The 26792-nt window shown below is 44.4% G+C and overlaps 1 protein-coding gene across 1 annotated transcript in view; it reads right to left on the bottom strand.

Moving 5' to 3' along the window:
- Positions 1-23573, bottom strand: part of LOC141100132 (oocyte zinc finger protein XlCOF7.1-like) — a 32488-nt gene extending 8915 nt beyond the window's left edge. Inside the window, exons 1-3 of the mRNA XM_073588393.1 lie at positions 23362-23573; positions 22011-22177; positions 3421-3597 (exon numbers count right to left, since the gene is read on the bottom strand). Coding sequence (XP_073444494.1) covers positions 3421-3597; positions 22011-22088 — 255 coding nt within the window. The 5' untranslated portion in view covers positions 22089-22177; positions 23362-23573. The remainder of the gene's footprint in view (positions 1-3420; positions 3598-22010; positions 22178-23361) is intronic.
- Positions 23574-26792: the final 3219 nt, after the last annotated feature.

Below are 26792 nucleotides of genomic sequence, written 5' to 3'. Positions count from 1 at the left end.
ATTGCCGGATCCGGCGAAAACCGGATGAAACGCATGGCCATCCGGCGCGATCCGGCGCAAATGCAAGTCAATGGGGGGGAAAACGGATCCGGCATTGCATTTCGCCGGATCCGGTTTCTGTCAAAAGCGCCGGATCGCGCCTGACGGCGAAAACCTGATGTGTGAAAGAGGCCTAAGTCTGTGTATGTATTGCACTTTATGAAGATTATATATTAGGGACTTACCATGACTATATTCTATAATCAGTGTTTCTTATCCTGTATTTGACATATTATCTCCCGCTACTATGATATTATTCATGTTATCTGTTGTCAGTTTCCCCTTGTTTTTAATATTGTAATCAATAAAATATTTTATGAATTTTCTACTTTTGGACTATTGTCAGTATATTCACCTTACTGAGTAAGTTTGATAGGGAATGTCATATTGGTGAATATTCTATATTGAGTTAGTTTTATCTCACTTATTTGTTGTTTGGGCATTCATTGTATGGTAAAAATGACCTGACAACATAATTCTGTAGGTCAGTTTGATTACGGCAATTGCAATTTTGCCCCTATCTACATAATGGGGGAAAAGTGTATGTATTGGCATCTGCACCGTCGCAGCTACAGCCACAAAATTTTTGCACAGTTACACGTCTGGACCCCAAGAGCGTCATAGGCTATGTTGTGAGGCAAAATTTTAACCCCACGCGTTCCAATTCACCAAACAATCTTGCCCCTATCTACATAATGGGGAAAAAGTGAAAGGAAAAGTGTTGGAGGCAAATTGACAGCTGCCAGATGTGAACAAGGGGGACTTAAAGAATGAGAGCGATGGCGCCAAAGAGTATATACCGTACAGTTGCTAAGGTGGGGCCCTGACATGGGATACTCACCACACACGGGGATATGAACACACAAAATGCGCCACACACTACCACGTGCTTCACCACATATACCACCCTCAGCACACATTTCACCACACATACACCAACCTCGCCACATAAAAGTCCAAACACAAAAGTCGCCACTCAAAAGTCGCCACGCTGTCCCAGAGCTGTTTAAAAGATGAAAAATGAGCTGTGATTGGTTGCTATCAGCAACAATTTTCTTTGTAGACAGTTGTGGTAACTGAGGCCTAGTATTCTTATCATTTCTATGGTGTTATCGTCCTTCTGTAAAGCTGGAAATAACACAATTTATTACCGTGCCAACACAGACTACCCTCTGACACAGACTGCAGGGGGAGCCCAGTATCACACAGGATAGGATTAGATACACAGCTCAGCAGTCAGTATCACACAGGATAGGATTAGATACACAGCTCAGCAGTCAGTATCACACAGGATAGGAACATATACACGGCTGAGCAGACAGTATCACACAGGATAGGATTAGATACACAGCTCAGCAGTCAGTATCACACAGGATAGGAACATATACACGGCTGAGCAGACAGTATCACACAGGATAGGATTAGATACGCAGCTCAGCACACAGTATCACACAGAATAGTATTAGATACATGGCTCAGCAGACAGTATCACACAGAATAGGATTAGATACACGGCTCAGCAGTCAGTATCACACAGGATAGGATTAGATATACGGCTCCGCAGTCAGTATCACACAGAATAGTATTAGATACACGGCTCAGCAGTCAGTATCACACAGGATAGGATTAGATGCACGGTTTTTATGTGCAATATAATCATTATAATTTTGTTATAACTAACCACAGTTGGTTACTATGCCCAGGCAACGCCGGGCTCTTCAGCTAGTACTTTTATATAGCTGTTGAACAACATCTGGCTCCCCATAAATGCATATTCTTAGATTCCCAATGTGGAGAAGGGAAGAAGCCACTGCTAGACCTTTGTGGTAGAGGTTTATCTCACATGGGACTATAACAAGCTACAATGTTAGATTATAACATGGTAGCTCTTTATATTCCTATGTCAAATAACTCTCTTAATCCGACTTTTGAGGCAAGGCTCCCTCTGGTGGATACTGCTGGTAGTGGAGCTGGTAAACATGATGTTAACCCAACAGCTGCAGAAGATAATTGGAGGAGTGGGGGTAGTGACTGGGACTACAAAAGCGAGAAGACTTCTCTCAGTGGCTGCCGGTGATGCTCCTTTCTTTGCTTATTGTGGATTTCTGTCTCCTGCCTGATCCTGCATTTTTCTGCTAAGTGTCATTTGCTAAACCCTTTGCATCTGATTTTGCCTTGCTGTCAGTGGTCAGCTTTCTCCCCCAGGGGCTGCTGGCTCCTGCCCTGTATTATTGTATCTTGTGTTTGTTTGCTCAGTCCCCTGCTGTATTAGCCTGTTGCTAGCCGCCAGTTCACACCTGAGTGCTAATATAGTGGGGGCGAGGTGTGTGCAAACCTCAGTATTTTTGTACATCAGTCGTGTTGGAATTGTTAAGAGTTTTTGCGTGATTGCAGACAGTGCCTTTTCTGTCCTGTCCTATCTAGTCAGTGTGGGCCCCATCATTTGCTCAGTCTATTTTCTGTTTGTGTTTGTGCTTCATCTTGTCTCACCAACAATATATGTTTGGGGGCTGTCTATTCCTTTGGGGATCTGCTCCGGGGCAGTTAAGATTTCACCTTTCTGTCTTTAGGCTTAGTTAGTCCTCCGGCTGTGACGAAGCGTCTAGGGCAACGTAGGAACGCTTCACGGCTACTGCTAGTTGTGTTGTTAAGATCAGGGGTCTGCAATCCGCTGAGCGACCAACCTCTCTGGTGTTCTGGTGGCATAGCCTATTGCGCTCTCCTCCTCAGTGACCCATTCATAACATAAACCCTTGTCATAATGACCTAGCAGAGGCTAGTTACCCTTTCTACATTAAAAAGTATGCCTCCGAAAGAAGATGTCAGGAGGTCATTATATACACATACGATAACACTGTCAGACCATTCTCGGGTTTAGACAAATTTTATCTTAAGTATTTGAAATCTCTAAATCACTTCTGGCAGTAGCTTCTTCCTGCGGAACAGATTAACTGCATATTAAATTGTAAAGCCAGCGAGATGACTGACTGTCAACGAATAATTGGCTGGCAACTATCTTGTCCATCTCTCCCATGCATAATATGGCTCCCTTGTCCTCTCCTGTGTTATCTATGAGATAGCCAATAACCATATATGTCTGGTAGTGGCTTATCTTTGGGAGAACAAAAGGATTGAGAGTTCAAAATCAAACAGGCCGGATCCTTATCTCCTCCGACAATCAACTGGGGCTCGTAAACATATTTGACCATTGGTGGAACTCGTTAAAGACATTAGTGTATTGTGTGAGTGGGGCTTAACATACCTTTTCTCTCATTACCCTGTCATCTACTGTTGTAGGAGAGTCTTAACATAACCACTAGGCAGTTAGCTGGTCCCACCAAAATGACTTTACTATGTCCCAGTATTCCCAGCAGCGCTCACCTCTCCAGTCAGCAGCTCAGTGATCTTGTTGGTGAGGTCCAAGATCTTCTGCTCCTTGTTTCTCTTGTGTTCATGTGAGTAAGGTGAAGAACCTGTCATTTTGCGGCCTCCGCCAGACACACTGTGACAGCTGCTGGGGGTGATAAATTCTCCAGATTTCTTCACTGCTGCATAATCCTGTGTAGAGAAAGGCAAATATATTATACACAGTCTTATATATATTAATGCCCAGCTTCATACGCCAGTGTTAACAAGGGGCGTGAAGGATTAAGATACACCAAATTCATTGAGAAGTGCATGCCATTTATTGAATGTGGTGCATCTTCTCAGTGGAATGAGCCTAACCACAAATGTTACTCCATTCAGGGAGTTTTGCTGAATTTGATGGAAGGGCATATCCATACCTGATCCGGCCCTGGCTCTCCCCAGCTCTACCCACTTTTAGCAAAGCTGCTTGAAATGGTCACAAAAAAATGACAAAAGTTACAACATGTTTGCACAACTTTTAAAAGTGTTTTACTACGGTATTTTTGCCACAAACACTTTGATGAATCGGGCCTAAGAGTCCATCACCTCTGACAGAGATGATCGTGCGGTATGAGCTGTAGGGATTCCACTCTTTGGCAGCAGTTAAGGAAAGCATAGCCAGCAAAGGTCTTTGTGAAAAAAACAGGCTGATTTATTAAAGTCCATAAATCTTCAGAGGAACAGAAAACAACCTTTTCCTTCCAGCATACAAACAACTCGCTCAGCATACACAGGTGAGCACGCAACATGCATCAAAATGACACATGCGGAGGCATCTGCATTCATCAGCACGGCCTGCGTACCTAATGCTAAAGATAGGGTACGCAGGCCGCATGCCGACAGAGGCGGAGCTGACCGGTGGAGGTGCGAACGGGGGCGGAGCTTCACAGAGGAAGTCCGCATCCCTTGCAGCTCCTCCATACGCTAGTGTAAAACTAGCCTTAGTGAAAAAAACAGAAATATGGCAAAAATTTCACAGTTTTACAATTTTAAATTTTTATGCCCTTAAATCACCGTTATGTTCCACAAAATAGTTAACAAGTAACATTTCCCACATGTCTACTTTACATCAGCACAATTTTGGAACCCACATTTTTTTGTTAGGAAGTTATAAGGCTTACAAGTTGACCAGGCATTTACATTTGTCCAACAAAATTTACAAAACCATTTTTTAGGGACCACATCACATTTGAAGTCACTTTGAGAGGTCTATATGATAGAAGATACTGAAAAGTGACACCATTCTAAAAACTGCACCCCTCAAGCTGATCAAAACCACATTCAAGAAGTTTATTAACCCTTCAGATGCTTTGCTGGAATTTTTGGAATGTGGAAAAAAAAATTAACATTTAATTTTCTTTCACAAAAAATTTACTTCTGATACAAGCATGCCGATACCCCATATGAGGGAGAAAACCACTGTTTAGGTGCACAGCAGAGCTCAGTAGGGAAGGAGCGCCATTTGACTTTTTGAATGCAAAATTTGCTGTAACAATTGGCGTATGCCATGTCATGTTTGGAAAGCCTCTGATGTGTCTAAACAGTGAATATCCCCACAAGTGACACCATTTTGGAAACTAGACCCCTAAGGCTGTGTGCCCACGTTGCGTTTTTATGCACTTCCGCCGCGTTTTTGCAGCAGCGGAAACGCTTAAAAAATGCTAATAAAACGCATCCCTATGCAATCCTATGGGATTCCACAGTTGCTGTGCCCACGTTGCAGCATTTCTGCAACGTGGGCATATAGCCTAAGGGAACCGATCTAAATCTGTGGTGAGCACATTGAACCCTCCGATGCTTCACAAAAGTTTATAACGTTGAGCCGTAAAAATAACAAAAAAAAAAAATCAAACTTTCCCCACAAATGTTTTTAGCATAAAATATTGCATTTTCATAATGGTAAGTAACAGGAGAAATTGCACCATACAATTTATTGTGCAATTTCTCCTCAGAACGCTGACACCCTATATATAGGGGAATGCTACTTTTGAGGCACAGTACAAAACTCAGAAGGGAAGAGGCGAATTCAGATTTTGCTGGAATGGTTTGAGGGTGCCATGTCACATTGGCAGAGCCCCTGAGGTGCCAGAACAGAAACCTCCTATATGTGAACTCATTCTACAAGCTACACTCCACAATGAATTCATCTAATGGGGCAGTGATCATATTAGCACCACATGTGCCTCACAGAATTTTATACCACTGAGCGGTGAAGAAAGAATAAATTACATTTTACCACTAAAATGTTGTTTTAGCCCCAAGTTTTTAATTTTACTTAGGGCTAATAGGAATTTTTTTTACAACAAACTGAGGTGCATTTTTCCCTGAGTGTGCCAATACCCTACATGTAATCAGGAAATAATTTTCAGGCACAGTGCAAAGCTCAGAAGGGAAGGAGCGCCAGATTTTACTGTTAGGCTGGGTTCACACGTGGCGTTTTTTTCGCGTTTCCGCGGCAGTTTTAACCGCGCGATTTTGCCGCGAAAACACGAAAAATAAGCATCCCATGCATTCCTATGGGATTCCGCAATGCTGTGCTAATGCTGCGGTTTTTACCGCGGCAGAATCGCTTTGCGGTAAAAACCGCAGCATGCTCATTATTTTGCGGAATCGCGGCGATCCCGCACCCATAGGAATGCATTGTTCCGCTTATTTCCCGCATGTGGCTGTGCACACCATGCGGAAAGTAAGCAGAACAATTGCGGATGGTACCCATGGTCCGGAGGAGAGGAGACTGTCCTCCGGGCTTTGGGTACCATATCCCTGTAAAAAATAGAATTTAAAATAAAAAATATTGTTATTCTCACCCTCCGACGTCCCGCGCAGCCTTCCCGCCTCTCTCCACGCTCCCGTTCCCAGTAGTCCTTTGCGAAAATGCCCGCGATGGCGTCCGATCTCGCGGGATCGCGAAGTCTCGCGGTAATTCGCGCGACGTCATCGCGAATTACCGCGAGACGTCGCGTTCCCGCGAGAACTGACGTCATCGCGGGCATTTTCGCAAAGGACTACTGGGAACGCCTGCGAGGGACGTCGGAGGGTGAGAATAACACTATTTTTTTTTACATTCTATCTTTTACTACTGATGCCGCATAAGCAGCCTCAGTAGTAAAAAGTTGGTCACACTCGTCAAACACTGTGTTTGACGAGTGTGACCAACCTGTCAATCAGTTCTCCAAGCGATGCTACAGATCGCTTGGAGAACGCTAGCATTTTGCAAGCTAACGCTTGCAAAATGCTAGTTTTTCCGCGGGAAAATCGCGGGAATTTAAAATGCGATTTTCCCGCGGACTGGAATTCCGGAATTCTCGCGGTAATTTCCGCGAGAGTTCCGGTACGTGTGCACTTAGCCTTATGGTTTGCCGATGCCATGACCCACTGGGAGATCCCATGAGGTGCCAGAACAGCAGAACCCCCCCATGTGACCTCATTTTACAAACTACACCTCTTAATGAATTCATCTAGGGTGCAGTGTTCATATTGACACCACGGGTGTGTCACATAATGTTCTACCATTTGTCAGTGAAGAAAAAAGAACTACCGAATATACTTGTGTATAAGCCGAGTTTTTAGCACATTTTTATAATGCAAAAAATGAACCCCTGGGCTTATACACAAGTGAATTGTCCCAGAGGCCGGCAGGGGAGGGGGTCAGAGGCAGGAGCCGTTTGCTGTGGCTACAGCCTGTGCCGCTGTTAAAGAGAAATGAATATTCATTTCTCTTATAGCGCACACAGTGACATCTGCAGCCGCCGGCTTCCAGATGACATCCTACTCGCCCCCGGCGCTGTCGTAGCATCTCAATGGTGCCAGCTTCTGGCAGCTCTTCCTGTGCTGAGCAATCACGTGGCATCGCTCATTAAGGTAATGAATATGCACGCGTCTCCATTCCAATAGGCGTGGAGGGAATATTCATTACCTTAATGAGCGGTGCCACGTGACTGCTCAGCACAGGAAGAGCTGCTGGAAGCCGGAACGAGGTGCTGCGAGGGCACTCTGAAGGATGAGTACGATCTTTGTTTTTTTTTTTGTAATAGAAAGCATGCATACAAGGATGGGAGGGGGGGAGCAACGCATACCAGGACAGCGACGGGGGGATAAACGCACACCAGGACAGCGACGGGGGAGCCACGCACACCAGGAACAGGAATGAGGCGACAATGCATACCAGTACAGTGACGTCGGGAGCCACGCATACCAGGACAGGAACAGGGGGAGCCACGCGTACCAGGACAGCGATGGGGGAACCACGCATACCAGGACAGGGACAGGGCAGCCACGCATACCAAGACAGGGACGGGGGGAGCCACACATACCAGGACAGGGACGGGGGAGCCACGCATTCCAGGATGGGGGAGCCACGCATACCAGGGCAGGGATGTGGGGACAATGCATACCCGGCTTATAATCGAGTCAATAAGCTTACCCAGTTTTCCGTGGCAAAATTTGGTGCCTCGGCTTATTCTCGGGTCAGCTTATACTATATTATTGAGTATATACGGTATATTTTTACCACCAAAATTTTGTGTTAGCCCAAGATTTTTCATTTTCACACAAAAAGTGGGTAAAAATGGCACCATAATTTGTCCCACAATTTTTACTGAACGTGGCAATATCCCATATATGGCTGTACAGTACTACTGTACAGTTTGAGTACTCAATATACAGAGCCCCTAATTGCTAGAAGAGCAGAATCCCCCCCTCAAGTAACCCCATTTTGGAAATTATACCCCTTTGGAACTTTATCTACAGATGTAGTGCTGATTTTGAATCCATGGGTATTTTCCAGAAACAAGCAGCAAAGAAGGTTACCAAGTGAAAATTGCAAACTGCCGCTGCAGTGACCAGTACGTTGAAGTCACCAGTACATTATGCCCGTTCCTGCTCGGTGTAAGCTGTCAGAATCAGCTGACACTTGGCGACGATCGCCCACGCACAGCCCGTGTGCGCAGGCAATTGCGATGACATAATAATCCATCCCTGGTCAAATAGGCCCCAGGCACAGGGACGGATTATTACGTCAGATGTCAGAAAGTGGTTACGTTTTTTTTTAAATTAATTTTCAAAGTTTTGAAAAAAAAAAAGTAAATTTCTGTGTTGCATGCATTTACATTTCTCCTGATACCTCAGGCCAGACCCAAGATAGAGAAAAGTAGCACCATTTCACTCAGAAATGTACAGGCTTTCATCCGATATGCCACAAGAATATCTTCTTTGTTTCATGACTTGTCCCAATCTTAGACCAGGCAAAAGGATAGAAAAATCTATAGTGGATACAGTGAAAGGTTTATACAATAGTAATGAAGTGTGCCGAATTATACGTGGCAAGAAAGACTGTCTATGAAAGTGAATGGTAAGTAAACTCGTGTCCATAAGAGGCTGGTTTCTGCCAATTTGAAAGAGACCTCATTAGGATTTTGAGGCTGTCACTTGACAACTCGGAGCTTCAACTCCCTCCGTAAGTTTTCTATGGGATTAAGGTCTGGAGACTGGCTATGCCACTCCATGAACTTAATGTGCTTCTTTTTGAGTCATCAGTTACACTTGTTTCAAGGGCTGGTCCATCCTCCTTGTGGAGGGTCTCCCTTGTGAAGGGTCTTACCCAGTGCCCTGTACGATGAGCGCAGTGTCTGGTCTGTTGCCTGCTTAGCTTAGTAATAAGCCGACAGCAAAGAGGTGTCATTATACCCAGTGTACAGGAGGACTAGCGCCGCTTCCGCAGATGACGTCATTGGTCTCTGTCAGACATAGTGACATCGCTCTGCTGCCAGCTTATTACTATTCATCTAAACAGACAGCAGACCAGACGCTGTGCTCATCGCACATGGCACTGAGAAAGACACTGCACAAGAAAGACACTGCAGGAACAGAGCAGGGACCAAGTCCCGTAAACGAGCATTGTTTCAGGGCAGCAAACAAAGCAAGGGGAGTGTCAGGATGTCCCAGCTGTTCATTTGTTCAAAAAAAAAAAAATATTTCAGAGATAACAACTAACATCCTACCCAGTTGTGGAGTCGGAGTCCATTTTGGTCGAGTCAGAGTAAAATAGACTCCCTAAAAATAATTAGGTCAGATTTGAGGTTATCTATGAAGGAGGATCTGATGGAGGCGATACTGTTTTTCAGAACAAATTCATAGACTGCACAAATGTTATTCAGTAGGTTTTTGTTAAAAACTGTTTTTTCCACTTACTGCATAGTGTATAACAAATTGTAAATATGCAAAAGTTTTTGTTGTTCTAAAGTACTCCAATAAATATATTTTATGGTCTATCTAAATGGCTTGAATATTGTATCATAATAATGACTAAAACCCTGATGTTACCGTTTTACCACAGTAAATTTATTACTTAAACATGAGCCATGTATGAAGGAGCCAGAGTCGTGGAATCGGTGTCATGGAAGTTGAGGAGTCCAAGTTGGAGTCGGAGGTTTGGCTTACAGACGCCACAGCCCCGATCCTACAAAGTTTGCGCAAGGTCTACTACTTCTCAGATGGCTCTTCTGCACAATATGAAATCAGGAGAAACTTTATAAATGTCTGCCATCATAAGAAAGATTTTTGAATGTAAGCTGAATGGCACTTTAGATTTAGGAGGCTCCGTGAAACGCCTTGCAGCTCGAGCTAGCCTCCAGAGGTCATGTTCACACCAAATCTTAACATTTATGCAATTGGAGTGAGAGTAATATTCCTAACATCGAATTCATGTGCTGTACTAACCAGGACTTCGAAACATCGGTTAAAGGAAGCAGAACCCATCACAGGGACTCCACAATACCACACTTTCACTCCATGTTGTGAAACAGAAATAAAAACAAGGATTTTTTCATTCAGCAACGACAGTGACTTCCATGAAGTGAATGAAAGTGGCACAAGACTGGCAATGGCTATCATAACTGGTTATGTGACCTGTGTGTACGATCGGCACTGGTGGCTAGCCAATGCAGTCTAAAAGATTATGACAATGAAGAAGTAGAAGTGACTTTTCTGCACCTTCTGGTCCATCCCAATCCTTTGTGTATACAAGAAAACCAGTCATATTAAAAGTAAACAAAATCAGATATAACTCAGGTGGACCTAAACACCATAACAGGCCGTACATACTCTGACACAAAAGGAAATGCCCATTGTTAGTAAGAGATTGTGGACATGATTACATTTCACCCAAAAGAAGGGATAAGTTAATGGTAAAAGGTCAGTTTAAAGACTTACTAGTAATTGTTTAAAAGGGAACCTGTTAGGTGCCCTCCAATCCATCCGAATTCAGCTATTTGTGAATCAACTCCCTGGCTATCCATCCCTGTATAACATAATTCAGTTAAATAAATTATTAAAAAAACAAACAAACAGATTTATAAACTCTGCTTTCCCGGTGATGAGTGCTTGGACTAGTCGATGGGGTGTTAGTTGTCCCAAACAAGCCAGGGTTCTTTCCATGCTATCACGACCCTGAGGGGGGGAGCAACGCATACCAGGACAGCGACGGGGGGATAAACGCACACCAGGACAGCGACGGGGGAGCCACGCACACCAGGAACAGGAATGAGGCGACAATGCATACCAGTACAGTGACGTCGGGAGCCACGCATACCAGGACAGGAACAGGGGGAGCCACGCGTACCAGGACAGCGATGGGGGAACCACGCATACCAGGACAGGGACAGGGCAGCCACGCATACCAAGACAGGGACGGGGGGAGCCACACATACCAGGACAGGGACGGGGGAGCCACGCATTCCAGGATGGGGGAGCCACGCATACCAGGGCAGGGATGTGGGGACAATGCATACCCGGCTTATAATCGAGTCAATAAGCTTACCCAGTTTTCCGTGGCAAAATTTGGTGCCTCGGCTTATTCTCGGGTCAGCTTATACTATATTATTGAGTATATACGGTATATTTTTACCACCAAAATTTTGTGTTAGCCCAAGATTTTTCATTTTCACACAAAAAGTGGGTAAAAATGGCACCATAATTTGTCCCACAATTTTTACTGAACGTGGCAATATCCCATATATGGCTGTACAGTACTACTGTACAGTTTGAGTACTCAATATACAGAGCCCCTAATTGCTAGAAGAGCAGAATCCCCCCCTCAAGTAACCCCATTTTGGAAATTATACCCCTTTGGAACTTTATCTACAGATGTAGTGCTGATTTTGAATCCATGGGTATTTTCCAGAAACAAGCAGCAAAGAAGGTTACCAAGTGAAAATTGCAAACTGCCGCTGCAGTGACCAGTACGTTGAAGTCACCAGTACATTATGCCCGTTCCTGCTCGGTGTAAGCTGTCAGAATCAGCTGACACTTGGCGACGATCGCCCACGCACAGCCCGTGTGCGCAGGCAATTGCGATGACATAATAATCCATCCCTGGTCAAATAGGCCCCAGGCACAGGGACGGATTATTACGTCAGATGTCAGAAAGTGGTTACGTTTTTTTTTAAATTAATTTTCAAAGTTTTGAAAAAAAAAAAGTAAATTTCTGTGTTGCATGCATTTACATTTCTCCTGATACCTCAGGCCAGACCCAAGATAGAGAAAAGTAGCACCATTTCACTCAGAAATGTACAGGCTTTCATCCGATATGCCACAAGAATATCTTCTTTGTTTCATGACTTGTCCCAATCTTAGACCAGGCAAAAGGATAGAAAAATCTATAGTGGATACAGTGAAAGGTTTATACAATAGTAATGAAGTGTGCCGAATTATACGTGGCAAGAAAGACTGTCTATGAAAGTGAATGGTAAGTAAACTCGTGTCCATAAGAGGCTGGTTTCTGCCAATTTGAAAGAGACCTCATTAGGATTTTGAGGCTGTCACTTGACAACTCGGAGCTTCAACTCCCTCCGTAAGTTTTCTATGGGATTAAGGTCTGGAGACTGGCTATGCCACTCCATGAACTTAATGTGCTTCTTTTTGAGTCATCAGTTACACTTGTTTCAAGGGCTGGTCCATCCTCCTTGTGGAGGGTCTCCCTTGTGAAGGGTCTTACCCAGTGCCCTGTACGATGAGCGCAGTGTCTGGTCTGTTGCCTGCTTAGCTTAGTAATAAGCCGACAGCAAAGAGGTGTCATTATACCCAGTGTACAGGAGGACTAGCGCCGCTTCCGCAGATGACGTCATTGGTCTCTGTCAGACATAGTGACATCGCTCTGCTGCCAGCTTATTACTATTCATCTAAACAGACAGCAGACCAGACGCTGTGCTCATCGCACATGGCACTGAGAAAGACACTGCACAAGAAAGACACTGCAGGAACAGAGCAGGGACCAAGTCCCGTAAACGAGCATTGTTTCAGGGCAGCAAACAAAGCAAGGGGAGTGTCAGGATGTCCCAGCTGTTCATTTGTTCAAAAAAAAAAAAATATTTCAGAGATAACAACTAACATCCTACCCAGTTGTGGAGTCGGAGTCCATTTTGGTCGAGTCAGAGTAAAATAGACTCCCTAAAAATAATTAGGTCAGATTTGAGGTTATCTATGAAGGAGGATCTGATGGAGGCGATACTGTTTTTCAGAACAAATTCATAGACTGCACAAATGTTATTCAGTAGGTTTTTGTTAAAAACTGTTTTTTCCACTTACTGCATAGTGTATAACAAATTGTAAATATGCAAAAGTTTTTGTTGTTCTAAAGTACTCCAATAAATATATTTTATGGTCTATCTAAATGGCTTGAATATTGTATCATAATAATGACTAAAACCCTGATGTTACCGTTTTACCACAGTAAATTTATTACTTAAACATGAGCCATGTATGAAGGAGCCAGAGTCGTGGAATCGGTGTCATGGAAGTTGAGGAGTCCAAGTTGGAGTCGGAGGTTTGGCTTACAGACGCCACAGCCCCGATCCTACAAAGTTTGCGCAAGGTCTACTACTTCTCAGATGGCTCTTCTGCACAATATGAAATCAGGAGAAACTTTATAAATGTCTGCCATCATAAGAAAGATTTTTGAATGTAAGCTGAATGGCACTTTAGATTTAGGAGGCTCCGTGAAACGCCTTGCAGCTCGAGCTAGCCTCCAGAGGTCATGTTCACACCAAATCTTAACATTTATGCAATTGGAGTGAGAGTAATATTCCTAACATCGAATTCATGTGCTGTACTAACCAGGACTTCGAAACATCGGTTAAAGGAAGCAGAACCCATCACAGGGACTCCACAATACCACACTTTCACTCCATGTTGTGAAACAGAAATAAAAACAAGGATTTTTTCATTCAGCAACGACAGTGACTTCCATGAAGTGAATGAAAGTGGCACAAGACTGGCAATGGCTATCATAACTGGTTATGTGACCTGTGTGTACGATCGGCACTGGTGGCTAGCCAATGCAGTCTAAAAGATTATGACAATGAAGAAGTAGAAGTGACTTTTCTGCACCTTCTGGTCCATCCCAATCCTTTGTGTATACAAGAAAACCAGTCATATTAAAAGTAAACAAAATCAGATATAACTCAGGTGGACCTAAACACCATAACAGGCCGTACATACTCTGACACAAAAGGAAATGCCCATTGTTAGTAAGAGATTGTGGACATGATTACATTTCACCCAAAAGAAGGGATAAGTTAATGGTAAAAGGTCAGTTTAAAGACTTACTAGTAATTGTTTAAAAGGGAACCTGTTAGGTGCCCTCCAATCCATCCGAATTCAGCTATTTGTGAATCAACTCCCTGGCTATCCATCCCTGTATAACATAATTCAGTTAAATAAATTATTAAAAAAACAAACAAACAGATTTATAAACTCTGCTTTCCCGGTGATGAGTGCTTGGACTAGTCGATGGGGTGTTAGTTGTCCCAAACAAGCCAGGGTTCTTTCCATGCTATCACGACCCTGATAATTTGCACGACCGACATCATCACAACTTATGCACATCTGCACAGGCTCACTGCTCATTCCGACAACATCACTGCATCTCTCAAGCCAGGTGCATGCTTCCCGGCTTAAGAGGCGTGCACTGCTCATTTCCGCATGTTCAGAAGATAGCCATCGGTCATGGGCAATCCCGCTGCTTCTCCCACTTGGCCCACGGGCTCCTCCTGGAACACCAAATCATCACACTTCACTCCAAAATAACTGCCATCTACCACGCCACCCCACCCTGCCCACATGTGGAGGAATCCGGACACATACACATCCCCACCTGGTCCTGCGAGGCTGCGACGATCTTTGCACCATCAACCTTAACACCATCCCTGGGCGATGCAATTATCATTCAAAACGGACCCTTAAACCTGTTCTGGATATTTTGAAAGCCAAGAAGATCCCCTTCTGCTAGGGGTTCCCCTTCTCATTGAAGGTGCAAAAGGGTCCCCGCATCCATACCCTTTGTTCCCAGGAAGACCTTTCAGCATTCCTACAAGCACTGGTGTTACCCATGATAGTTCTCTCCTCTTGGCTGATCCTGTCTCTCAACTCCATGGATACTAGGAAAAGATTGAGAGTCGCAGACTTCGAATCTACGGCGCAGTTGCAGGGGGCCTACCTCCTCGTGTCTCACGCAGCAACAACCAATGGAAAGCGCAATCCCACTCCTGTGTGCCTGAGGACAGTGACTAACTATGGTCAGGGTACTATTGAATGGATGGTGCCAATATCCTGATGCCCGTGTGTATATCAAGGTAGCCATCTGGTTGACGTTCCTCCGTAGCAGGCCTGGCCAAACTTTGGCTCCTGTTACCCTTGTGAATATGAAAAATTTGAGGCAAACCAACATTTGTGCAAGGAAAAGAATTTTTTCCATTTTCACAATTCAACATTGTAAAATCCTGTGAAGCACTTGTGGGTTCAAGGTGCTCACCACACTTCTAGATAAATTCCTTGAGGGGTTTGGTTTTCAAAATAGTGTCACTTCTTGAGGTTTTCCACTGTTTAACCCCTTCCTGACATCAGATGTACTATCCCGTCCATGGGACCCGGGCCCCTATGCCCATGGACGGGATAATACGTCTACCGCGATCAGCGGCGCCCACGTGGTGAGCGCCGCTGATCGCGGCCGGGTGTCAGCTGATTATCACAGCTGACACCCGGCACTATGTGTCAGCCGACACGTTAACCCCTTGCACACCGCGATCAAACATGATCGCGGTGTACCGGGGGTTAAAGGGAAGCATCGGCAGGGAGGGGGCTCCCTCCGTGCTTCCCTGAGCCCCCCACGGCAGCGCAATGTGCAGCGCTGCTGCGGTGGACTCTTTCCCTACAGGCCCCCGGATCCAAGATGGCGACGGGGGCCTGTAGGGAGCTGACTTCCTCAGTGCCTGCAAAGCGCAGGCATGAGGAAGTCTGCAGAACTGCCTGTGACAGATTGCTGATCTGTCACAGTTATCTGTGATGTGATACAGGACAGTGATGTCCCACCTGGGACTATGTAATAAAGTTAAAAAAAAAAATCGCCAAATAAATTAGAAAAAAAAAAATATATATTCCCCCAATAAATCCATTTTTTTTAAATAAAAAAAACAAACAATAAAAGTACACATATTAGGTATCGCCGCGTCCGTAACGACCTGCCCTATCAAACTATCCCATTAGTTAACCCCTTTAGCGAACCCCTTAAAAAATAAAAATAAAAAACGAAGCAAAAAATAATGATTTATTATCATACCGCCAAACAAAAAGTGCAATAACGCGCGCTCAAAAAGACGCATATAAATAGCCATGGTACCGCTGAAAACGTCATCTTGTCCCGCAAAAAACGAGCCGCCATACAGCATCGTCAGCGAAAAAATAAAAAAGTTATAGCTTGCAGAATAAAGCGATACAAAAATAATTATTTTTTATATAAAATAGTTTTCATTGCATAAAACCGACAAAACATAAAAAAACTACCTAAATGAGGTATCGCTGTAACCGTACTGACCCGAAGAATAAAACCGCTTTATCAATTTTACCGCACGCGGAACGGTGTAAACGCACCCCCCCAAAAGATATTCATGAAACGCTGGTTTTTGTTCATTCTGCGTCCCAAAAATCGGAATAAAAAGCGATCAAAAAATGTCACGTGCCCGAAAATGGTACCAATAAAAACGTCAACTCTTCCCTCAAAAAATAAGACCTCACATGACTCAGTGAGTCAAAATAAAGAAAAATTATAGCTCTCAATATGTGGTGATGCAAAAACTATTTTTACAATAAAAAGCGTCTTTTAGCGTGCGACAAAAATAAATACCGCCATAAATAGTAAATCAAACCCCCCGTTATCACCCCCTTAGTAAGGGAAAAATAATAAAATTAAAAGAAAATGTATTTATTTCCATTTTCCCATTAGGGTTAGGGCTAGGGTTAGGCCTAGGGCTAGGGTTAGGGTTAGGGGTGTGTTGGGGTTAGGGTTGGAGTTAGAATTGGGGGTTTCCACTGTTTGGGCACATCAGGTGCTCTCCAAATGCAACATGGCGTCTGATCTCAATTCCAGCCAATTCTGAGTTGAAAAAGTCATATGGTGGTCCTTCCCTTCCAAGCTCTGCCATGCGCCCAAACAGTGTTTTACCCCCACATATGGGGTATCAGCCTACTCAGGACAAATTGCAAAACAACTTTTGGGGTCCAATTTCTCCTGTTACCCTTAGGAAAATAAAAAATTGGGGGCAAAAATATCATTTTTGAGGAAAAAAATGATTTTTTTATTTTCACGCCCGGGAGTATAAACTTCTGTGAAGCACTTGGGGGTTCAAAGTGCTCACCACACATCTAGATAAGTTCCGTGGGGGTCTAGTTTCCAAAATGGGGTCACTTTTGGGGAGTTTCAATAGTTTAGGTACATCAGGGGCTCTCCAAACGCACGACACCCGCAGACCATTCCATCAAAGTCTGCATTCCGACGTGGGCCCATACAGTAGTTTTCACCCACATATGAGATATCAGGGTACTCAGGACAAATTGGACAACAACTTTTGGGGTCTAATTTCTCCTGTTACCCTTGGGAAAATAAAAAAATTGGGGACTAATTGATCATGTTTGTGGAAAAAATAAGATTTTTTTATTTTCACGCCGGGCGTTATAAACTTCTGTGAAGCACTGGAGGGGTCAAAGTGCTTACCACACATCTAGATAAGTTCCTTGGGGGGTCTAGTTTCCAAAATGGTGTCATTTGTGGGGGGGTTTCCACTGTTTTGGTACATCAGGGGCTCTCCAAACGCGACATGGTGTCCGATCTCAATTCCAGCCAAAAACGTCAAATGGCGCTGTTTCCCTTCCGAGCTCTGCCATGCGCCCAAATAGTGGTCTACCCCCACATATGGGGTATCCGCGTACTCAGGACAAATTGCACAATAACTTTTAGGGTCCTGTTACCCTTGGAAAAATAAGAATTGAGGGTGAAAAGATCATTTTTTTTGGAAAAAATATGATTTTTTAATTGTACGGCTGTATGTTATAAACTTCTGTGAAGCCCTTGGGGGTTCAAAGTTCTCACCACACATCTAGATAAGTTCCTTGGGGGGTCTAGTTTCCAAAATGGTGTCATTTGTGGGGGGTTTCCACTGTTTTGGTACATCAGGGGTTTTCCAATCGCGACATGGTGTCCGATCTCAATTCCAGCCAAAAACGTCAAATGGCGCTGCTTCCCTTCCGAGCTCTGCCATTCGCCCAAATAGTGGTTTACCCCCACATGTGGGGTATCAGCGTACTCAGGACAAATTGCACAATAACTTTTAGGGGCTCTCCAAATGTGACATGGCGTCCGATCTGAATTCCAGCCAATTTTGCATTGAAAAAGTCAAACGGCGCTCCGTAACAGTGGTTCCCCCCCACATATCAGGTATCAGCGTACTCAGGACAAATTGCACAATAACTTTTGCAGTCCAATTTCTCCTGTTACCCTTGGTAAAATAAAAAAAATTGAACCTGAAGTATTTTTTTTTTATGAAAAAAAGTTAAATGTTCATTTTTTTTTTTAAATATTCAAAAAATTCCTGTGACGCATCTAAAGGGTTAATAAACTTCTTGAATGTGGTTTTGAGCACCTTAAGGGGTGCAGTTTTTAGAATGGTGTCACTTTTGGGTATTTTCTATCATATAGACCCCTCAAAGTGGCTTCAAATGTGATGTGGTCCGTAAAAATCAAATGGTGTTGCAAAAATGAGAAATCGCTGGTCAATTTTTAACCCTTATAACTTTCTAACAAAAAAAAATTTTGGTTCCAAAATTGTGCTGATGTAAAGTAAACATGTGGGAAATGTTACTTATCAAGTTTTTTGTGTGCCGTATCTCTGTGATTTAAGGGCATAAAAATTCAAAGTTGGAAATTTTCAAAATTTTCAAAATTTTCGCCAAATTTCCATTTTTTTCACAAATAAACGCAAGTTATTTGAATGAAATTTTACCGCTAACATGAAGTACAATATGTCACGAGAAAACAATGTCAGAATTACCGGGATTCATGGAAGCGTTTCAGAGTTATTACCTCATAAAGGGACAGTGGTCAGAATTGTAAAAATTGGCCCTTTCATGAACGTGCAAACCACCCTTGGGGCTTATGGGGTTAAAGTTTACAACAAGCCACCTGGAAGACACACCAAACATATGGAAGGTGCTCTGGTCAGATGAAACCAAAATCGAACTTTTTGGCAACAATGCCAAACGATATGTTTGGCGTAAAGGCACACAGCTCATCACCCTGAACACACCATCCCCACTGTCAAAACATGGTGGTGGCAGCATCATGGTTTGGGCCTGCTTTTCTTCAGCAGGGACAGGGAAGATGGTTAAAATTGATGGGAAGATGGATGGAGCCAAATACAGGACCATTCTTGAAGAAAACCTGTTGGAGTCTGCAAAAGACCTGAGACTGGGACGGAAATCGGTCTGCCAACAAGACAATGATCCCAAACATAAAGCAGAATCTACAATGGAATGGTTCACAAATAAACATATCCAGGTGTTAGAATGGCCAAGTCAAAGTCCAGACCTGAATCCAATCGAGAATCTGTGGAAAGAGCTGAAAACTGCTGTTCACAAACGATCTCCATCAAACCTCACTGAGCTCGAGCTGTTTGCCAAGGAAGAATTGGCAAGAATTTCAGTCTCTCGATGTACAAAACTGATAGACATACCCCAAGCGACTTGCAGCTGTAATCGCAGCAAAAGGTGGCGCAACAAAGTATTAAGTTAAAGGGTCCAAATAATATTGCACACCTCACTTTTCAGTTTTTGAATTTCCACAAAAATTTAAAATGACCAATAAATTTCGTTCAACTTCGCAATTGTGTTCCACTTGTTGATTCTTAACCAAAAATTTACATTTGGTATCTTTATGTTTGAAGCATGATATGTGGGAAAAGGTTGAAAAGTTCCAGGGAGCCAAATACTTTCGCAATGCACTGTAGATTCCTTGAGTGGTAAAATTTCCAAAACAGGGTCACTTGTTGGGGGTTTCCAGACACATCAGGGGCTTTCCAAACGTGACATGGCGCCTGGTCTCGATTCTAGCCAATTTTGTGTTCAAAAAGTCAAACGGTGCACCTTCCCTTACGAGCTCTGCGATGCACCCATCAGTAGTTTTCCCCCAGATATGGGGTATTGGCATACCCAGAATAAATTATTGTTACCCTTGTGAAATTAAAAAAATGGGACAACAGTAAAATTTTTCTGATAAAATCTAAAAGTTCCTAACCCAAAAAATATGTTTAAAAAATGATGCAGATGTAAAGATGGACACTGCTGATCATAGCCTAGAAGGAGTCCACAGAGCCTCTATCTGCCTCGTTATAGGTAATCTGCTGAGGGTTCCGTCTGAATCACATTTTTCAGAGATTTATATGGAAACCCCAGTGTAAGCGCTCAGCTCAGAGCGCAGGATAAATGTGAGCCGAACCTTAATGCGATCTTTGGGAGGCAGAATGAACAAATTAACAGCAGGTGAACAGTTGGTTATTTATTTTTTACGCCGTTCCTCGTGCAATATAAGCGAGTAGAGGACATTATTTTTCTGGGTCAGTGCAATTATAGTGATACCAGATTTATATTTTTTTTTTCCTGTCTGGCGGCTGTAGCACACTAAAAGATGATTTTTTTTTGGGGGGGGGGGAAACTACTTTTTGCATTGCCATATTTTGAGAGCTATAATTTTTCCACATTACTTCCATTAGTGTCATGTGAAGGTTTGTTTTATTGCGGAATGAGTTTATGTTTTTATTGGTGTCATTTTTCAGGCACATGACATTTTTTGATCGCTTTCTATTCTGATTGTTCGGAGGCAAAATTAACAAAAAAAAAGCAAATCAGGAATTGTCTTTTGTTTGTTTTTATGCCATCTATGGTAAAATCGATAAGGCAGCTTTATATATCTTTTTATGTTTTGGTACATTTACACAATAAAAACTATTTTATAGAAAAAATAATTAGTTTTGCATCGCTGTATTCTGAAAGCTATACATTTTTTAATTTTCCACTGATGAAGCTGTATGGTAGCTTGTTTTTTACGGGACAAGATGGAAGTTTATTTAAATTTGTTAACTCTGCTGCCCGACTAATTCATCTCTCTCCTCGCTACTCCTCCACTTCTCCCCTCTGCAAATCTCTTCACTGGCTTCCATTCCCTCAGCGTATCCAGTTCAAATTACTGATACTGACCTACAAGGCCATCTATAACCTGTCTCCCCCATATGTCTCTGAACTAATCTCCCGATACCTTCCCTCACGTAATCTCCGGCCCTCCCAAGACCTCCTTCTCTCCTCCACACTTATTCGCTCCTCACCCAACCGCCTCCAAGACTTCTCCCGAATAGCCCCCATCCTCTGGAATTCTTTGCCCCAACATGTCCGACTATCAACAACATTCGGATCCTTCAGACGGAACCTGAAAATCCACCTCTTCAAGAAAGCCTACAGCCTGCAATGACCTCGCTACCTCCTCACCACTACTGGAGATATCACCTCAACCATCACCGGAACTGCTGTAACCTCCAACCTACTGTCTCCTTCCCCACCATCCTGTAGCATGTGAGCCCGAAAGGGCAGGGTCCTCTCTCCTCTGTATCAGTCTGTCATTGTAAGTTTGTTTACTGTAAGTGATATCTGCAATTTGTATGTAACCCCTTCTTATGTACAGCACCATGGAATCAATGGTGCTATATAAATAATTAATAATTTGGCTTTTTTATTTTAGACCACTCTTTGTTCGGCGGTATGATGAAGAAGCAGTTTTTTGCCTTGTTGTGGGGCACCGATCATAGTGGAGAGGAGGCCCATTCCCTCTCCCTTTCTTCTTTATGTTGTGATCGATATTGATCGCAGAATTTACAGGGTTAAACTGCTGGAAGCGATGTAGGCATCCCAACCAGGATGTATGGATACGTCTAAGGTCGTGAAGGAGTTAAATAGCCCGTTCAAATTCCTAGACCTAGAGGTAAGGGAATGGCAAGTCTCAACCAGCTCTTTGCTGGCTCCTAAAACTCGGACTCAAACTCCGGGCCCATTAAAAACACCTCTCAGCACTGTACGCGCTAAAGCCTGTTTCTCTAGGTCCTACATCACCGAAGCTTGTCACCTCAGTGACACATACCTCCCGTCCAGGACCTGTCTAGTTGACCACCTTAGAGACAATTACTATAATCATTTACCTCTCCAGTTAGAATGAAGATTATCTCCAGAGTGAGGTTTAGTATCTTGTTGGTGAGATGGGTTGAGTTCTTGTCCATCCTCTGTGGATATGTCAGATGATGTCTGTGAGACCTTTTTTCAAACACATAGGATTCACTTTGACTGTTCTTTTATTGGAGGAGAGTCTCTAAAAAGTCAATGTTGATATAACAAAGATTTATTTTTTCCAAAACCTCAGAGCTCTACAAATGTGAACGTCCTCATTGACAGACACCAATGGACACAAAGTATTACCTCTTGGGACCCTGTGTGGCTGCAACACACTGACCAGTGCAAGTCAATATGGTAGTTCACATGAACAATTTTATGAAACGGACCTTTGTTCTGCATGGGAAAAATCGCAGCGTGTTCTGTATTCTGGATCCAACTCCCAAATTGTAAGTCAAAGGGTAAGCAAAAAACAGATCACATATGGGGCACCAGCCCCGTGTTAGGATTGTAGTTCTAAAAATAGAAAACTATATTTGTCCTTTATTATTTATTAAAGGGAACCTGACAGGTGATACATGCTGCCCAAATTGCGGGCAGCGTATATCAGTCACAAGCTGTACGATCGCAGCCATGTAGGTCTGACTCTGAAACACTGCGGCGTTTCAGAAAAAAAACATACTTATGAAGGTGCCAGGGACCGAACCGCACTGTGAAATAGTCGTACAGGCGGGTCCACCGGTCAGATTGCCTTAATCTGTTCATAGAGTAGCCGTCTGTGTGGCATAAATGGACAAGGGAGCAGTACGGATATGGAAAACGAACATGTGGAAGCCTGGCCGGATGGAAATCAGACAATTTGGCAGGTGCTAGTGTGAACCCTTACACTGCAGGCACCGGATTTCATGGGTCACTAATACCCAATTAACCCCTGACACAGGACTTCGGAGCCCCCTTATTGCTGAACTGCATCTCTTGCGTATTAACCCCTTTGTTGCTTGAGTTTTATAACCTATCAGGTGCCACATTACTGAGCCCACTCTATGACTTGTCAGGGGGGCCATGGAACCTACAATCTTTATCCTACAACACATTAGTCAATATAGGGAAGAAACTCTGGTGTGAGCACAGTATTAGGACCTTATAATGATGTCGCACTGAAAGCCCATAAGAATTACCGCTTTGTGGACACCTATGGGGCCAGACCCTGCATACAAGGGCAACATCTGCACACCCTACAGCCAGAACATTGCATCAGGGGGCCCAAATGTCACACTCCCCACCCTTGTCAGGGTGCACATGGCCCCTGTGGACAGGTTTCTTCTGCCCTGAGGTCTGTGCTGACTGACTGACTGCTTCTAGCAGCACCATGCACAGCATTACCTGCAGGCACTTGGTGCAGCTCCTCTTCCTCACTGGCTGCTGCTGAGAGATAAAAGTTTTCTCCTGCCCCTCCACTTCCTGTTGCTGCGTTTCACTTCACTTCCAGGTTGCATGTCTCCAGCCTGTAGTCTGTTCAGACAGGAGGTGGAGTGGCTGGGGAGCTACATCACCTGTCATGCCGGCCACAGTGAGGCACTTACTGTACATGGAGCATGCAATTCTGTCAGCCCGAGCTGGTATTATGTGGCAATGCATTATGGGGAATGTAGTCTATACCCTGCGCACTCCTCCTAGCAGGAAACAGAAGAGCAAGTGTGAAGGAGCGGCCAGGTCTCATGGAAGACTGAACTGTAACATGGCTGACATACTGTCATGTCAATACGTCTCACAGCTGCTGCAGAACCTTATTATATGCACCAAGCTGCTGCAGAACCTTATTATAAGTACCAAGCTGCTGCAGAACCCTACAATACGCACCGAGCTGCTGCAGAACCTTATTATATGCACCGAACTGCTGCAGAACCCTATTATAAGTACCAAGCTGCTGCAGAACCCTACAATACGCACCGAACTGCTGCAGAACCCTATAATATGCACCGAACTGCTGCAGAACCCTATTATAAGTACCAAGCTGCTGCAGAACCCTACAATACGCACCGAGCTGCTGCAGAACCTTATTATATGCACCGAACTGCTGCAGAACCCTATTATAAGTACCAAGCTGCTGCAGAACCCTACAATACGCACCGAGCTGCTGCAGAACCCTATAATATGCACCGAACTGCTGCAGAACCCTATTATAAGTACCAAGCTGCTGCAGAACCCTACAATACGCACCGAGCTGCTGCAGAACCCTATAATATGCATCCAAGCTGCTGCAGAACCCTACAATACGCACCGAGCTGCTGCAGAACCCTATAATATGCACCGAACTGCTGCAGAACCCTATTATAAGTACCAAGCTGCTGCAGAACCCTACAATACGCACCGAGCTGCTGCAGAACCCTATAATATGCATCCAAGCTGCTGCAGAACCCTACAATACGCACCGAGCTGCTGCAGAACCCTATAATATGCATCCAAGCTGCTGCAGAACCCTATTATACACACCTGAGCTGCTCAGAACCCTATTACACACATCCGAGCTGCTGCAGAACCCTATTATAAGTACCGAGCTGCTGCAGAACCCTACAATACGCACCGAGCTGCTGCAGAACCCTATTACACACATCCGAGCTGCTGCAGAACCCTATTATAAGTACCAAGCTGCTGCAGAACCCTACAATACGCACTGAACTGCTGCAGAATCCTATCACACACATCCGAGCTGCTGCAGAACCCTATTATAAGTATCAAGCTTCTGTAGAATCCTATAATATGCATCCAAGTTGCTGCAGAACCATATTATAAGTACCATGCTGCTGCAGAACCCTATTATACGCACCTGAGCTGCTGGAGAACCCTATTACACACATCCGAGCTGCTGCAGAACCCTATTATACACATCCAAGCTGCTGCAGAATTCTATTATATGCACCGAGCTGCTGCAGAACCCTATAATACGCACCAGAGCTGCTGTAGAACTCCATTATACGCACCTGAGCTGCTGCAGAACCCTATTATATGCACCGAGCTGCTGCAGAACCCTATAATACACACCCCAGCTGTGGCAGAACCCTATAAGACACACCCGAGCTGCTGCACAACCCTATAATACACACCCGAGCTGCTGCAGAACTCTTATGCACCCGAGCTGCTGCAGAACCCTATTATAAGCACCGAGCTGCTGCAGAACCCTATAATATGCACCCAAGCTGCTGCAGAACCCTATTATACGCACCCAAGCTGCTGCACAACTCTATAATACGCACCCGAGCTGCTGCAGAATCCTATGTACCCGAGTTGCAGCAGTACTCTATTATAAGCATACAAGCACTGAGCTGCTGCACAACCCTATTATAAGCACCGAGCTGCTGCACAACCCTATAATACACACCCGAGCTGCTGCAGAACTCTTATGCACCCGAGCTGCTGCTGAACCCTATTATAAGCACCGAGCTGCTGCACAACCCTATAATACACACCCGAGCTGCTGCAGAACTCTTATGCACCCGAGCTGCTGCTGAACCCTATTATAAGCACCGAGCTGCTGCACAACCCTATAATACACACCCGAGCTGCTGCAGAACTCTTATGCACCCGAGCTGCTGCTGAACCCTATTATAAGCACCGAGCTGCTGCAGAACCCTATAATATGCACCCAAGCTGCTGCAGAACCCTATGTACCCGAGTTGCAGCAGTACTCTATTATAAGCATACAAGCACTGAGCTGCTGCACAACCCTATTATAAGCACCGAGCTGCTGCACAACCCTATAATACACACCCGAGCTGCTGCAGAACTCTTATGCACCCGAGCTGCTGCTGAACCCTATTATAAGCACCGAGCTGCTGCACAACCCTATAATACACACCCGAGCTGCTGCAGAACTCTTATGCACCCGAGCTGCTGCTGAACCCTATTATAAGCACCGAGCTGCTGCACAACCCTATAATACACACCCGAGCTGCTGCAGAACTCTTATGCACCCGAGCTGCTGCTGAACCCTATTATAAGCACCGAGCTGCTGCACAACTCTATAATACGCACCCGAGCTGCTGCAGAATCCTATGTACCCGAGTTGCAGCAGTACTCTATTATAAGCATACAAGCACTGAGCTGCTGCACAACCCTATTATAAGCACCGAGCTGCTGCACAACCCTATAATACACACCCGAGCTGCTGCAGAACTCTTATGCACCCGAGCTGCTGCTGAACCCTATTATAAGCACCGAGCTGCTGCACAACCCTATAATACACACCCGAGCTGCTGCAGAACTCTTATGCACCCGAGCTGCTGCTGAACCCTATTATAAGCACCGAGCTGCTGCAGAACCCTATAATATGCACCCAAGCTGCTGCAGAACCCTATTATACGCATCCAAGCTGCTGCACAACCCTATAATACGCACCCGAGCTGCTGCAGAATCCTATGTACCCGAGTTGCAGCAGTACTCTATTATAAGCATATAAGCACAAAGCGGCTGCACAACCCTATTATAAGCACCAAGCTGCTGCAGAACCCTATAATACGCACCCGAGCTGCTGAACTCCATTATACGCACCTGAGCTGCTGCAGAACCCTATAATATGCACCCAAGCTGCTGCAGAACCCTATTATACGCACCCAAGCTGCTGCACAACTCTATAATACGCACCCGAGCTGCTGCAGAATCCTATGTACCCGAGTTGCAGCAGTACTCTATTATAAGCATATAAGCACTGAGCTGCTGCACAACCCTATTATAAGCACCGAGCTGCTGCACAACCCTATAATACACACCCGAGCTGCTGCAGAATTCTTATGCACCCGAGCTGCTGCTGAACCCTA

Source organism: Dendrobates tinctorius, unplaced genomic scaffold (genome assembly GCF_039654945.1).
Source record: "Dendrobates tinctorius isolate UK_male_01 unplaced genomic scaffold, ASM3965494v1 ptg000103l, whole genome shotgun sequence".
Lineage (NCBI taxonomy): Eukaryota > Metazoa > Chordata > Amphibia > Anura > Dendrobatidae > Dendrobates > Dendrobates tinctorius.
The sequence above is the reverse complement of the archived record's forward strand: the minus strand, read 5'-3'. Positions and strand labels throughout refer to the sequence as shown.